The sequence below is a fragment of the Balaenoptera borealis genome (assembly GCF_965194805.1).
Source record: "Balaenoptera borealis genome assembly, chromosome: 2".
NCBI classification, from domain to species: Eukaryota; Metazoa; Chordata; class Mammalia; order Artiodactyla; family Balaenopteridae; genus Balaenoptera; species Balaenoptera borealis.
In genome coordinates this window covers 127,431,954-127,447,182 of record NC_138867.1, presented here as the reverse complement: position 1 = coordinate 127,447,182, position 15,229 = coordinate 127,431,954, and the positions used below count along the sequence as shown (strand labels likewise).

The following is a 15,229-nucleotide window of genomic DNA, read 5'->3' as shown; positions in this document are numbered from 1 at the left end:
GTGAAGTGACCACATCAATACACAATATGAATCTGGCAGACAAAGACACTAAACACGTGAAACACAGTTATTTCAATTAAGGTTTTATTAAAGTTGTTTCCGAAGATTATATTTCATCCTTAGTCTTCCTTATTAGATTTTGCTTTAGTGTTTAAGAACCTTTCTTCACTTATTAAATCCTTTGCCATGAAAGAGCACCACAAGCTTATATCAGTATCAAACTGAATAATTCCTTTATGGCAGTGAGGAAAATCCACAAAAGATTCGTAAAATCCAAGTACTAAAGCACCAAGATCCCTCTTCAAATAAGTCAAAGCTTCCTTACACATATCATCTGCAAGCCAATGATGTCTTTTTACTTTACCATCAAGATGAAAATAATTAAGGGCACTGAAACAATTTTCTTATTTCTCCAGTCTAAAAATGTAGATTTCCTTGTTATGGTTAAAACAGACAAACACAAAAAACAGAAGCTAAAAGGAAAATAAGTTCACTGTGATTGATTAGCTTACAATTTTTTTTTATAGTCAAGCACCACTTAACCAGTCTTTCCCTTCCCCTAGACTTTAGGCAACTATAAAAACATACGAAAAACAATGTGTATAATAAAAGGCAATAAAAATAAATATTTGAGGGCCTACTGTAATAGGCAATTTGCACATTTCGCTTAATCCTCGCAATATTTTGAGAATTATAACCATTTTACAAACGTGGAAGCAGGCTCAGAAGAGTGAAGTGACTAGGCTGGGAATTATGTTCAAGTTGATGCCTACTAAGCATATGCTCTATTATGCTGCGCTGGCTCGTGAAAGCCCTTCAGCATTTTGAGATTCTCGCTGTTATAGCTCCATCTTCTAAATTTATACTTTTAAGCCTGCAAAACTACTGAATAATAGAAGAATCTAAAATTATTCTCAGTCTACTTGCTAAAACAGGAGGTTGCAAGGAATATTTAAAAACTCTTCAAGTAATCAACATTCCACACCTAAAATTATGGTTATTCTAATTCACTGGTAATGATAGCTAGTGATCCAAGAACACAAAGGAAATCATAATTGGCTCATTTTCTTGTCCTCACTATTTGTCAATCTCAAAGGAATGAAGGCAAAAAAAGACAAATTCCTATTGTGAAATCTGACTGCTCATTATATTTACAGTATGCACTTAGTGGAATGCCAAAAGAGGTTCTGGTTTTAAAATCTCACCAACAGTCTTCTGCTTGCATCTTAGAAGCATGTATTTGTTTTTTTTAAGTGTCTAAATCTGGTGGAGGTGGTAGGACTCATTGGGGGATGCTTTGCTGATACATGCTTGTGTAGTATGCTAGAACTACCTATGATGTCTAAGAGGATAACTTTCACCACCCCACAGAATGGGGTCATAGAGTTCTAGTAGAAATGGATTTATTTTATGGGTAAGTAACTTAAACCTAAACCTGGGCAATCTGGACACCTAACAACATTTAATTCTCTGCTGGGGACATATTTGCATGTTTGTTATAGAACTGTTGAATCTTAAATGACTGAAGTTAATATCTAGTTGTTTCTTACTTAAGTTCTCACTAAAATTTAGTTTACTAGTTTTAGAGATTTTTTTTTTTCTTTGAGTCTAGTCCTAAAAGGACTATGTTTTCATACTTAAGAAGAAGCTGAAGGGGTGAGATTAGATCATCATGAAGGCTGCTTGTAACATTAAAATAACCATATGACCTCCTTTCTAATGTCCAATTGATATATATATATATAGATATATATCTATATCTCATTCTTTCACTAACTCATTTATTGAATAAATTTTTTACAGAACACTATCTATAAGCAAGACTGAAATAAAAAATATACACATAGGCTCATTAACTCTAGGAGGTCAATACATAAAAGGGGAGCTAGATGTTTACACATGTGACATAAGACAGACACAAAAACTAGGAAATAAAGCTTGTCAATGTAAGAGAGGTAGTGAATTGTGAGTACCCCCCCCCAAAAAAAACACCCCAAACCTAGCATAACTAATGAGGAATCATGGGACGCTAACATTTTTTTGTCCTGACCACCTCCCCACGTAATCTAATAAAGGATCATAAGGTAAATCTGACAAAGTGGCAGAGGATTTAAGGGCTGGTGGAAAGAGAAGTTGTGGGTAAATTACCTATATAGACCAATTTAGGTCTTTAGCTGTTGGTGCTGCCTCAATTTCCCTGAAATGATTATATACCTAGGGAGGAGGCTGAAAACAATTTGAAGATAACTCAACAAAGAAAGCACAAGGTTTCTCGGCCATACTTGCTTGAAAGGGACCTCGTATCTTGATTTCTTGCCAGTCTCTGCCTTCCAAGTCTTGCCTGGGCCATTAGCCTTGTAAATGGGATTTGAAAAGGGACAATGAGTGTGAATATGAAGTCTATCTGGCAGGAACTACAAGGACAAAAGATGGCTAAAAGAAAAATAAAATAAAAATGGGAAGTCCTGAAAAATCTACGTGCATAAAAATCAACCGAAATGATTTAAATTCATACAACTATAAAGCTTTATCATTTAAGTACCCAAATGTTAAACCAATCCCTACCATCTCCTTTTTCCACAAATACAAGATTCTATACAATTCCTTTTATAGGGACCATTAGTAAGGAACATTTAGTTGAAAATACATAAACATATACTCATTTCCACCTTTAAAAAAATTTTTGGATTGAAAGTCATCAGAGTACCAATTTAAAAATAATTTTCTTAAACATATTTTGATAAGGCCACAGGAACACTTGTCACATTGTTCAAATGCCCAATGGCAAGACTTCTGATGAGACCAAACAGGTCACATTAAATCAAAAGAGTATCTTAGAAATAAAGCCAATATGACTAAATCCAAAACAGATCACATGAAGTACCTCATGTACAATACGAACCTAGTTTAATAAATAAAGGAATCACAGGTGACTGCACTCCGGGAGAACTTTCAGTTCCTCTGGGCCCATTCATAGTCTTCTCTGAGACTCCACTGCCACTTCCACCTGGGCGAGTCTAATGGTGCGGCCATGAAGCTTGTAGCCATCCTGCCTTACTAATGCCACAGTGCCAGGCTGCACCCCAACACCAGCTGGCACATGACAGATGAGTTCATGCTCATGAGGGTCATATTTGTCACCAATGGGTGTCATCTTCTCCAGGCCATGTTTGGCAAACACGCTTTTCAGCTTTGTTTCTAAAAGTGACAAGCCTCGGAAGATCTTCTCCAGAGTGAGCTTCTGGTCCCCAGGCTCTGTTTCTTCAGAAATACACTCTGTAGTCTTCTCCAAAATGTCTGCCACCTCCACCAAATCCTTACAGAAACTCTGAATTCCTACAGAGAAACCAAATACTCTTACTGTTTGTGAGGAAACCACTCTGCTCTTGAGGGTGCAGTTTGGGGAAGGCTCAGAGAGCTGGCTGGTGTATTGGGTACCCCAGGAAATGCAGAAATTGCCACAAAGGATTCAGGGATCATCACCAATGATTACCCCTGAAACCCAACTGACGAGCCAGCATTTCTCTTGGAAGGCACATGACTAGGAAGCATTCTGGGAAATGGGGAAGATGGTTAGAACCCAAGAACTAGGTGAGACTATATACAAAAGGTTCAGAAACCTGTCCTTTAAAAACTTGACATATGCTTCTTGTATCTTTGTTGCTATTCACCTTTAGTACAAAGTTATGTATATTTTGAAAATTCCCGCCTGTCTCATTTGTGGAAAGGCATACATTCTCAATAGGAACAAGACATTAGTATTTCATTGATGGGGGAATAATAAAAGAATAGTTGACAAGACTGTGCTAAGGAGGAGTCAAAGAGTGGTTTATTCTTGAGGATTAGCTAAATAGAACAGGAAAAAAATATACTCCACGGATGAGGTAAGTCTCTTAATGCCTGCTATGAAGTTATATACACTTGCTGGAGACAGGCCACCAAGCTTGTCTAATCTTTTTAGAGTCACATAAACTTTATAAAAGTGAACTCAGTTGTTGAGAAATCTCATTACTCCCAATGCTGCATTCTTCATTCTTCTTACAGAAATGATAAGGAATATCATCATCACAGATACCTATGGTAACACAAAGGCCCTGGTAGGAGCTGGTGAGGGGCGAAGGACTTTGTTGATCTAGCTTTAGTCCAGCGACAGGTTTAAGGCCCTGTGTCAAAGCAGACAGCCAATAAAAGAGATGATGACAGAGGAGAGATGTCCCAGGTATGTACTGCCTGGATGGGAAGGAATGACTGACAGAGAGGCAAAAATTCTACCTTTAACTTCTGGGTAATAGAAATCCATTATAGCTTCTTGAGCAAAACAAGTTGAAGAGGAGTCAAATTGTCTAGTAACATACACAATGAATGTGGGGTGCTGGGGGCATCACAGATGGGTGAGAAGAAAAGATATAAGAAATGGAAGAGAGCTGACTGAAGTAATCTTGGTATAATATGGTCTGGAGTAGGAGAGGAGGCAATGGAGAGGAAAGAGTGAAAGCAGCAGGCCTTTCCAGGGAACTAGACTTGGTGAGTTCCACAAGATACCTCTCCCAACACTATGAGGGATGGTAGCCATATATATTAATGGCTGTTAATGACATCACCTGAAAAGGTAGAAGAGATTAGCTAAAGGCTTGAAAAGTATACTGATAAAATTTGGAATTCCATCCAAGAGGAAAGAATGTCTGATAAAGATCAATCAGGGACATCAAAGGCTTTCCCTGGCTATACAAAGGAAGACAAATACTCAAATTGAATTTGAAAGCTGTAAGTTGCTGGACTGATTTGTACACTGCCATGGTACAAAAAGTTCTGGCTTCTAGTCAGTAAAGCTGTATGAATCTGGGTAAACAGAAGCCTAGGTTCTCTTGTCTGTACAGTGAGGGGTTCAGTCTCTGATCCTATTCCTATTACTGTCTTACTTCAATAGATGGTTGGTGTCCGCAACATTTCTTAGAGGGAAAAAAAGGATCTCTGTGACCTGTTTAAGAGAAAATGGGTTACTGAGACAAGACTGTCCCTGGAAGGAGGATAGTCATCAAGCTACACTGTATGTTAATTAAATGACAATGAAAGCTTTCTTCTTTTTTTCTACTTCCATGCTCACTGAGCAATCTTCAATTTTCTAAGTATTCCTGACCATAAGAAGAAATGACCCAAGCAAATGACTTATGTGGCATGTTTTGCTTGACACGTTTTTCTCTATAAATTAACAAATTAGATTACCAAATTCTTTTGAGTTTATTTAATAAGTATTTGTTCCTGAGAACCTTACTAATTCTTGAGGAAACTGACATAAGCCAGTTCCTCATGCATCGAAGCTTGACTTCTGGTAAGCCAACTCACCCTGCTCCCCTCAAGCAGGCAGGAAGTCTTCCCCTTATCACAATTGTTCTATTTGCTACAAAAATTCCCTGTGGTTAGAGGTCAGCAGACTTTTTCTCTAAAGGTCCATATAGTACATATTTTACGTTTTGTGGGACAAGAGGCAAAATCAAGCATCTTATGTAGGTGACTATTTAACAAAAGAGAAAATAAATTTCCACAAATTTTTTCTGATGAAATTCAGAACTGTGTTTATGGACTAACAGGTGGCAGGCTTGGCCACTGAGCCCTGATAGCTGGAAATATGAGACTAAAACTTGGATGAAATATCAGGAACACAACTGGGGTCAGTATTTAGCTATTCAGGAATACAATTTGGGGGTTAGTATTTACTCAAAGTCTTGAAACATGATATCTATAGCACTGAACGAAAAGCAGAAGGCTAAGCCAAAGGACTAGGGTTGGACAGGACAGGAATGGAGTGAATCCCCTGTACAGATAGCGGATAAAATCCAGAGAACAGGAAGGAGTGTGATATAAGGGAAAGAATAATACATTAGGGATCAGGAATCAATGGATTCATATCTACACCTGTTGTCAAATAACTTTAACTAGCTTGCCTATAAGAGGAGACTGGACTAGATAGAATCCAAGGGCCCCTCAAGCACTCCATTCTATGTGTAGTCAAAGTATAATGCTCCATATTAAACTGTGAGTACAGCAAGTAATCACAGATTTGCCCTTTACTCTTGAATCCCTGTTATTCAATTAACATTTTCGTGAACAAATTTGGAACAAGAAGTGGTGCATTTAGGAAAAAATTTCTGAACGACTTTGAAATGTACCAAAAAGATTATTCAATGCCATCAGTGAAAAAATAGATTCAATCTAGCACAGCTTTCAGGGTTATCTGATTCCATGTAGTCTGAACCTTTGAGTTATAACTCAGCAAGCTGTAGAACACTGAGAGTAATGCAAATGATTTTTGTCTATAGTTGTGAAAACTGTCTGGTGGAGATACAGTTGATTACTGCACTAGGTTATGGACCAGTTTTGCTTATGTGAAGCAAATCTCAGCATTTATGACTGCCTATGTGTCTGCTCTTTGGATTCTCTTCTGAACATCTTAATGATTCACTTGTTCATTAATGAGTTAAACAGAAATGCCTGTATAGGCACTAGAATGTTAACCGTACATGCTTGAAAAATAAAATAACAAAGGTCAGGTGAAAATAAAGGCAAACATTACTTTAGCAAATGGTTCACTTGACAACATTCCCAAAAAGCAGAGCAGAAAGCCTAGGGGGATAGAGGAAGGGTAGGGTATAATTGGTTAAGGACCCGGATGTGTCTTTTGCTAAGTTCAGTGTGCACAACTGTTAGTAAGTGCCCTTAAACTAAAAGGTATTTTTATTATTAATAAACCTCTCACCAAATATCTTGGCATCTTCTACACATCTCTGGGTTCGCCTTCTTATATTTTCACCATCAGCTATAGCTCTCTGGTATCTCACCTGAGCATCAAAAGCAAAGTCAAAATGATAAGAAAACAAATGCCTATTGGTGGAAAAGAAACTTTTTGCTTACTTTACAAATTTCACCCTTGGTATAGGTTTTTATTAAAACAACAACAACAGCAGGAGTTGTGTAGGAATCTTAGATCAGCTACTCCAAATTCCCAGTCATAGCAGGAATCTCTCTTTATAGCGGCCCTGATAGGCCGTCATTTAGGCTGCCAGTTTGAACACAGAACAACTGTTTTCAAGCTCATTATCTTGAGAAAAAGCTTTCTTTTTCACCTTCAGGCAACACTGCCACCCTTCAACTTTCTTTTGTTGAACTGAACTCTAGGATAGCCAAGAGTAAGTTTTAAAAATATGTCATCTATTTGAAGGCAATTATTTAGCCTCTTTAGTCTTTTCTTCTTTCATTCTTATAATCCCTGGTTCCTTTCATTCCTCTCACAAGACACTTTCCAAACTCCTTACCGTTTTTGGGTGGTCCTGCTTTGGAATTACTCTAATTATTTCTCTTTCTCAAAGTCTGTCAGTCTAGTACTGGCACAGTAAGCCAGAGGTAGTCTGATTGGCAGAATACAATGATAAATGATGTCACTCATTCAAATATTAATTGAGTGTGTACTACATGCCAGGCACTGTACCTCCTTTGAAGCTACCAAAATATCAGGTATCTAAGTACTGTGACACACCAGGGAACTGAAAAGAGATGAGTATCCGCAGTCAGTAATGTTTTTGAACTAGTACAGATTATTTTGCCTAGTATATCTAGCAAGAGGGGTAAAGAGCTAATTAGAAGAAACAGTTTAAAAACTGACTTAAAAAACTTTACGTGGATATTTAAATCATAGAAAAGATGTGAATATAGATAATATAAACAGATAATAGAAAATATGATATATGTTACAGAATATATGAAGAGATAATATAAAATCTACCCACTGTTAAATCCTGGACTTCCTTCTCCAGTTTAACAGCTTTTAGCTTTAAGGCTCGTTCTGCAAGAGAGGGCCCAAGTTCATCAGGAGGGTCCTCAGAATTGCAGTCTTCACCAGCGGTTCTCTGGGTGGCAGTGCTGAAAGGATGCAGCCATCCCCTGAAGTGGGAGGGAGGTGGTGCATTATGAAGAAATGCCGTCACAAACAGCTGAAGTTATAACCAGGTTCAGAGGCTGGAATGTTTCCCAGATTGACTCTCTCTAGACAAAGTGCTTTCAGTCTCAGTAATAATACAAACACTTATAATGTGCTTGCTAAATGCCAGACACAGTTGACAGGGTTTTACTTAAATCATCTTTTCATCTTACAACATGTGAGATAAATACTATCATCATCCCTATTTTATAGATGAGAAAACCGAAGCTCAGAGAGGCTTATGACTTGCTTAAGATTACACAGTTAGTATTGTTGAATCACGATACTGAGCATCAGGCAGTAGAAATAGCTGGAAGTGGGGACACAAAAGTCAGCAAGACAAAAAGAAATTATAATACCTAGAACCAGCAGGGCAATATCAGAAGCAAGAATTCAAAACAAAAAGCCGTACAGTTCAGGTTCAATCCCTCATTTTATAGGTGGGGAAAATTAAGCCCAGTAAAGGTACCTTATCGAACTGGAGTGAGGCCTGGAATTCTAAAGCCTTCTTGATCACAAGCTCTAAGTAAAAGCAAGGCTTTTATGGAAGAGAACCTACACTAAGAGAAAATGAGTTGGGAGCTCACCTATATGTAAAATCAAGTCAAACAAAAACTTATAAAACATTTACTATATGTTGTGGACGGTGAACTATATACAGGTGAATGAAATAGATCATATAGATATATAGTTCAGTTCACATAAAAAGTTTAGAGTAGGGGCTAGTTTGTAGATCTTGGATTGTAGCAGTTCTGACCCCCCTTTTCAAGGAAGTTTCCATTACACCTCCTGGATCATCATAATTTAATATGAAGTAAAACCATCAAGAAATCTGTGAACGCAAAAGGTCTTTAAAACAAATAGTTTATTTATATAAACTGGTATATATTGAAAAGTGGCCACTGAGGTGAAATTTAAGCAAAGGTTTAAAGGGGGTAAAGGAGTTTACTTCAAGAAAGGGAAGAGGGAACCATCAGTATAAGGGTGTGGGCAAGATTACTTTTATCTTCCAGGCCAGTCCTGAATTCAGTTATTATGACACAAGATTACACATTTTTAGTCCGAAAATTGGTCACCACTGATCTGGGACACATCACACAGGGTGAAACAGATCCTTCCTCCTAAACTCCTAACAAATTACATTTATCCAATTGAAAGGAGGTCAAAATATCCTCAGGGCCAGTTGAAAGGGCACACGGCCAGGGCCCAAGCCGTGAGAAAGTGGGAGTTGCGGCACATCCATTCAATTGCTACTGTTTCAGAACTGGAGTCGGGGGAAATTTTATTAGAAGGGAACATTTTCCTTCTGATCACTTCCCTACACCAAAAACTGTCAAAAAGACTAGGAAAAAAAAAAAAAAAAGCTTGAAACCCGGAATTCAACCTCTCATCCTAGTGCTGGGTCAGGTGTGTTAAAAAGGTAACAGATAGTTATGCAAAACTTCTGGATTTCACCGTAATTTAATTTACTTTTCAGAGATCCAACCTGACCCATCCCCCTACTCAGCAATTTTTATTCTTTCCGATAAATAAACTGTCAACGGGGAATAGTCCCTAAGAATAAGTAACATTGGTCACTAATTTTAAAGGGCCGATTCTACAGCCCTGACTGGTTTCCGGTCTGGGTTCCACCACTTCACGAGTATTTAAGTTTGGAGACGTTACTCAACTTTTCTAAACCTCAGTTTCCTCAATTAAACGGGAGAATAAAAAGAACTACCCATAGTTCTGCAATCGGCATGATAAATGATCAGTAAAAGTCGCAACCGATGGATAAAAGTAGCAACCGGAACTTCAAACTCCCTAAGGCAGGTGGAAGGGCCGTTTGTAAAGACCAAGTCCAACGGCCTTCTTTTACCGATGGGTAAAGTAAAGCTCAGATACGATCACACAGGGTGTTGGGAGAGAATCCCAAATTACCCGCAGACACCAAAGCTGTCGAGAAGGGGGTGGGAAGGGTACATCCCCAATTCAATCGACGCTCGGGCTGAAGAACAGTTCCCACCTCCGAGGGCGTGACCTCGGATCTTTCCACCTTCCTCGGCCGGGCAAGGAGACAAGGCTGTAGACCTCAGTTTCCCGCTCTGTAAGATGGGGCCGTGAGCGCCCAGTCGTAGCGGCCGAGAGGTTTGGTAGGTCCTCTCGCCCTCCAGCCTAAAATCGCCCCTCCGGATCGCTTCTCCTGCATCGCCCTCACGTCCCGGATCCCCGGCCTGCCTCGCTTACCTGCCATCTGACGCGCCACTCGAGGCCAGGAGGGGCTGCATCCGCCGCCGGACCGCCCACAGGAACCTGACGGCCATGTTCCCCACCTCGGCTGACTGAGGCTGCGCACGCGCACTTGCCCCAAGTGACGAGATACGCTCGCTTCAAAAACCACGCTTCCCGGCAGCCTTTGCGGGAAGGCGTTCTCTCTCTGGGCCCCGGATGGGAACGCTGCTTGTCGGGTTGGCCCTGCGCCGTTTCCTACCCGGTCTTGCGACGAAACGCAACCCTTCCGGCCCCCGGCGTATTCGGCGAGTAGGTTGGTTTCCTGTCACAAGGGCGTGCGCTCTGTGCTAAGCGCGGAATTCGCGGCGACCAAAGGGAAAAACTGCTGTACCCTCAAGGAGCTTACATGAAGTTATGCACAACAAACAATTGCTAACGCCCTATAAAGTCAAAATATGACCGGTGTTTAAAGGTGAGGGGCTTGGTGCTGCGGAAGCCTAGAGTACGATGTGGCCGAGTGTGGGGCGTTTTCCCAAAGGAAATAACGTTTGAACTGAAAGCGGAATAATGAGTAGATGAAAAGAAGAGGCAGCTGGTTCAGGTAGAGGGAAACAGCATCTGCAAAGTCAAGAGGGAGCGTCTTGCGAGTAAGGCACTGAAGTACTTGAGGAAGCGGAGGAGCAACACAAGACGGTGGTTAGGCAGGGCCAGAGCGCTTGAGGAATTAAAAAAGTCGAAGCCTGACTCTCATCTCCCATCACTCTTCCCTGCTTTTTTTTTCTCCAATTTCCCCTTTCCCCCCGACTTACTGTGTTTTAAAATGTGTATTTTCTCATTTCCCCTCACTAACGTGTCAGTTCCATTAGGGCAGAGATTTTTTTTTGTCTGTTCATGCTTAATGAACAGAGTGGAACAGTGTCCTAATGTAGTTCAAGGTTTTTTTTTGTCTAATGAACTTGAGTCTTACTCTGATTGCAATGGGAACATGTTACGATGCCTTGACGTGTTTAATGGGTCACTGACTGCTGTGAGGAGGAGATTGGGTCTAAGAGGTGGGGAGACAAGCTGTTGGACTGGTGCGTGCACAGAAGGGTTGTATTCTGTCCTGGGGTCTTCTCACCGGAGAGACCTTTGTAAACCACTTTATCTAAGGTCGCTACTGTTTTAGTTATGTCCAGCACTTTTGCTGGGTTTTGTTCGTTTTCTCAACTAGGGTATGAGCTTCATGAGAGTTTCTGTGTTGTTCACAGCAGTGATTTCTGACATCGAGTACAGTAGGTACACATAGTAGATGTTCCAGCATTTGTTGAATGAATTAATGAAGTTGGATGGTGTCAGTGGAGACAGGAAGAAGTGGATGAATTTCAGAGAGATTTAGTAATGGAAAACTGACAGGTTGTGAGAACGGACTGGTGATTGGGGTTGAGGGCCTTGGAGTTGCCAGACTAGTCACTGGATAGTCCCTAATGTCAAAAAAATTTTTTTCTAAGGGATGGGAAGTGTGCCTTCAACATTCTGAATCTTCACCACAGGATGGCTTACTTGTACGGTAGCTATTTGGGTCATATTTTTTCTCTGCCTGTCTGTGAGTTCCATAAGGACAAAGCTAGAGTCTTCTGCATCCTTATATTCTATCCAGGGCCTAGCTCAAATGTGTTGTAACCAGCAACCTAATGTTTCCTTTTGGCCCTAGGAAAAGAACAGCATGGTTTAAGGAGGGATTATGATCCTCTTTTACATATGAGAAAACTGAGGCTCAGAGAGGTTGGTGAACCTGCTCAAAGACCCCCACTGAGGAGCCAGTGATACTAGAAATCTGATAGTCCAAACACTTTGCAGTGTTGGGGAGGATGGAACTTCAAGTCCACTTTAGAACCATGACCCTACACTTTGAAAAAAACAACCAAACCAGAACTGGCATCCATGTTTTAGCCATTTTGTTACCACTTCTCTTAGCTAAGTTACACCAAATGTGCTGCATCCACTTATTCATCTATTTATTAAGTGTTTGTGTGCTTCTGAATACTGCAGTGCAAGAGGACGGGGAGACATGAGTGAAATAGAGCCTTGGAACTAAGAGGAGGGGAGTTCTAGGGTCAGACTTCATGTATTCAGGTGCCGGCTCTCCCACTTCCTAAATGTGGGCTTTAGCAAGTTACCTAACCTCTCTGGGCTTCCATTTCCTGAACTATGAAAACTGGGTTAATAGAACCTATCTCACAGGATTTTAGTAAAGATTAAAGGGATAATACCTAGAAAAGTAATTAGTTAGCACCAGGATCGGCTACATAAAAGGCAAAAGGAAAGTGTGGAGCCCGTTCAAAATTACTAAGAGGGTAACAGCAGAGCAATAAACCAAGCCCAGGGCTCTGCTAGGTGTGGAGTTGACTGCACAGGTTGTATGCCTGTGTAGCCAGTCATGGCTAACAGTGTCTGATGCGTGGTGAGTGCTCAATAAATGTTAATTATTAATTTCCTAGGGTACCCCCTCTCAAAGAGCCAAGATCTATTGACGGCAAAAGGCACTTAACCTCAAAATAACTACATAAGAAAGAATGTGACACACACTGCGGACACAGTTGGATTGTTGGGTGCCATTCCAGGACCCACATTTTAAAAAAGAACATTGACAATTCAGATTATGTGAACTCCTTTGTTACTGAAGACACTCAGGTGGAATCTGGATGAAAGCTGTCAGTTATAGATTGGTTGCCTTTTAGCTTTTGGTGGTTGTAATAACCACATGAAAGTCATTTCTTCTTCAGTGGAAAGGACACAGTATTTTGAGTCAGACGTTTCTTATCTAGCTAATAAGAAGAACCACTATGGCTGAACATTGCCTATTTCTTGGATGCTGTACAAGATGTTTCCTGTGTATTAACTCATTGAATTCCCCCAGTAGTCTTGGGAGGAAAGTATAGTTGTTAACCGGGTTTTCCCCCAGTAGTCTCGGGAGAAGAGTACAATTGTTAACATGGTTTTCACAGGTAAGGAAAACAATCAGAGAGGTCAGAGTCACAGCTGGTAAGTGGCAGAGGCAGGGCTCAAGCAGCCTTGTCTGGATCCAGGCTCATTAGCCCTAAGTCTTATGTTCTGCCACTGGCAGCCAGGTGCTTTTGGTCAGGTTATTTTACTTGCTTTGGTCTCTAGCTACCTCAGGGGGTGATAAAGTTTGGGTGAGGCTCAAGTATGTAAAGTCTTAGGTAAGAAAAGTGTGTGCAGCCTCTAGCAGAGTCCAGAGGTTATTCTGGGATTTCTCTTCTTTCCCCTTGAGCTAACCTCTGAGCTTATACAGTTAAATGGTTTTATCCTTATTGGAGGGAAAGGTGGTAAAGACCTATAAAGTGCCTACAGTGTTGAGAAAGTAGTGAGTGGCGCAGTTAGGAGACTGCCTGGGACTTGAGGTCCTTGCTCCCCTATAAAAATATCAAGTGTCTGTAAAAATTTAGCACCCCTGTGGCAGAAATGAGCCACCATCCTCTTGGTTCTCCATGATAGTTTTACTTGATAGCAGGTATGAAAGGGCAGACTGGTGGGCCTCCAAGTGCAAGGTAAGGTTAAAGACAAGGAGTGTCACCTGGATTTATAGCCATAGCTCCCAGAGCCTGAGTGCCATATAAATTAGGTAGGGGACTTGATTGACAGCAAATGACCCCATCCTACAATGCCTGCAACATCCTGTGGACATTAGAAATCCATGCTTCTGTCACTGAGTGGCACTGTGAGCTTAAAGTATGTCAGCTGCTGAACCTCTCTTTGCCTGCTGAACCCCTCTTTGCCAGATCTCTGATTTGTAAACACTCAAATCGGATTCTGGATCCAGAATCATGAGGATTCTATAATCATGAGGAATGATTGTAGAATTTGCGTGATCTCTGTAGTTTTTGTTCACTTCATGCAAGTTAGGGATAATTGTATTGATTTTTCAGCCTGTTTATCTTGCCCAGCGGTTGTCAGTAATGCCCAGTATGAATCCATTCGGCACAAGCAGGATCAGATGATCAGGTCCTGTCTCTTCATACTGTACCACCGATGCCTCAGCACTGCCTTCCTTTTTCCTAAGGACTGGGAATGGGATGCTGAGAATGGGATGGAATGGCTTATTCACATATGCTTTCATTTCTTCTTTAGAAGGGAAAGCAAAGACATTTAACAAAACCTTTACGACTGTGCAGATTTCTGTCTCCCTCCACCCCCATTTCCACCCTCTGTAAAGTTATAAGGATGCCCTCCATTTCCCTCTTCTCTCCTGCTTCTTCCCTCCCCATGTCCCCTATAATCATGCAGACAATAAAGGCTGGTCTTTTGGGTGCCCCAGAGAGTGTGGGCTACTTCCAGTCTTCTGATGTCTCCTTGTGAAAAAAGCATTTCTGCCTTGGATGGACAAGGTGTTATCTCCTTTGGATGAAATCCTCATCCTCTTTCTAGGTCTTCTTCATTTCCCATTCCTGAAGTACATAAAGACAGGAAGTATCAGTTTGTTAAATATTCTAGTGTAACCTGCAGGATAAAAACATACCACTGCACCTAATTATATAAAGATCTCCATGGCCAGATCAGAGAGTCATGGGTCCTAGTCCCACTCTCTTTCTTTGGCCTTGGGTAAGTCATTTCTCCATGCTGGGTCTCATCTCTAAGGGGGTTCAAACACCACAGTTTGTCTTTCTCAGACAAGGAAACTGGGGCCCAGAAGGAGCTGGGGAGTGGGGACTGCGTCAGTGCTTTTCCACAGCACCGTGGTTTGGGTAGGAGGCTGATGGGAGAGAGGCCAAAGCAGCTTGGTAAGGAAGGGTGAGGGCAGGCAACCCACAGGGCTCTGTTCGTTCTCCCAGGGCTGTCTAGGAGTTCACCTGAGATGAATACTGAAGTCAGGGCCAGCAGTGAATGGCTTTTTACCTATTAAAAATCCATGGCATTTCCAGCCAGCCCAGGAGGGGATAGGGTGAAGGGCAGAAGATGATGGTTAGAAAATTCTTGATGGGAGGATTCTCCATTCCCAACCTCTCCCTCTGAGGTCTTCACCACCTTGACTGCAGTTGCTCAGGG

General features: G+C 41.1%; 3 protein-coding genes across 13 annotated transcripts in view; 1 reads left to right on the top strand and 2 right to left on the bottom strand.

Annotated features, from left to right (window-relative positions):
- Positions 1-62: 62 nt before the first annotated feature.
- On the bottom strand, positions 63-10,312 carry GRPEL2 (GrpE like 2, mitochondrial). 2 transcript variants are annotated; one of them, XR_014242006.1, is made up of 5 exons: positions 10,199-10,312; positions 7,782-7,935; positions 6,755-6,836; positions 2,903-3,336; positions 63-2,354 (listed from the first exon to the last, which is right to left on the bottom strand). XR_014242006.1 is itself a non-coding variant. In XM_082382799.1 (4 exons), the coding sequence occupies exons 1-4, from the start codon at positions 10,273-10,275 to the stop codon at positions 2,972-2,974; spliced, it is 678 nt and encodes a 225-aa protein (XP_082238925.1). In that variant the 5' UTR covers positions 10,276-10,312; the 3' UTR covers positions 2,886-2,971. The 2 variants fall into 2 exon arrangements, 1 of the variants encoding a protein (XP_082238925.1); XM_082382799.1 differs by lacking the exon at positions 63-2,354 and having other exon boundaries at positions 2,886-3,336.
- Positions 10,313-10,508: 196 nt separating this feature from the next.
- The window catches only part of LOC309624565 (uncharacterized protein), a 130,358-nt gene continuing 125,637 nt past the window's right edge, over positions 10,509-15,229 (top strand). For all 10 annotated transcript variants that reach the window (XR_014242012.1, XR_014242013.1, XR_014242014.1 and 7 more), the window contains exon 1: positions 10,509-10,655. The gene's annotated coding sequence lies outside the window, so the exon portion shown is untranslated. The remainder of the gene's footprint in view (positions 10,656-15,229) is intronic.
- Positions 12,758-15,229, bottom strand: part of AFAP1L1 (actin filament associated protein 1 like 1) — a 75,923-nt gene continuing 73,451 nt past the window's right edge. The window contains 1 exon segment of the mRNA XM_082382675.1: positions 12,758-14,631. Coding sequence (XP_082238801.1) covers positions 14,608-14,631 — 24 coding nt within the window. The 3' untranslated portion in view covers positions 12,758-14,607.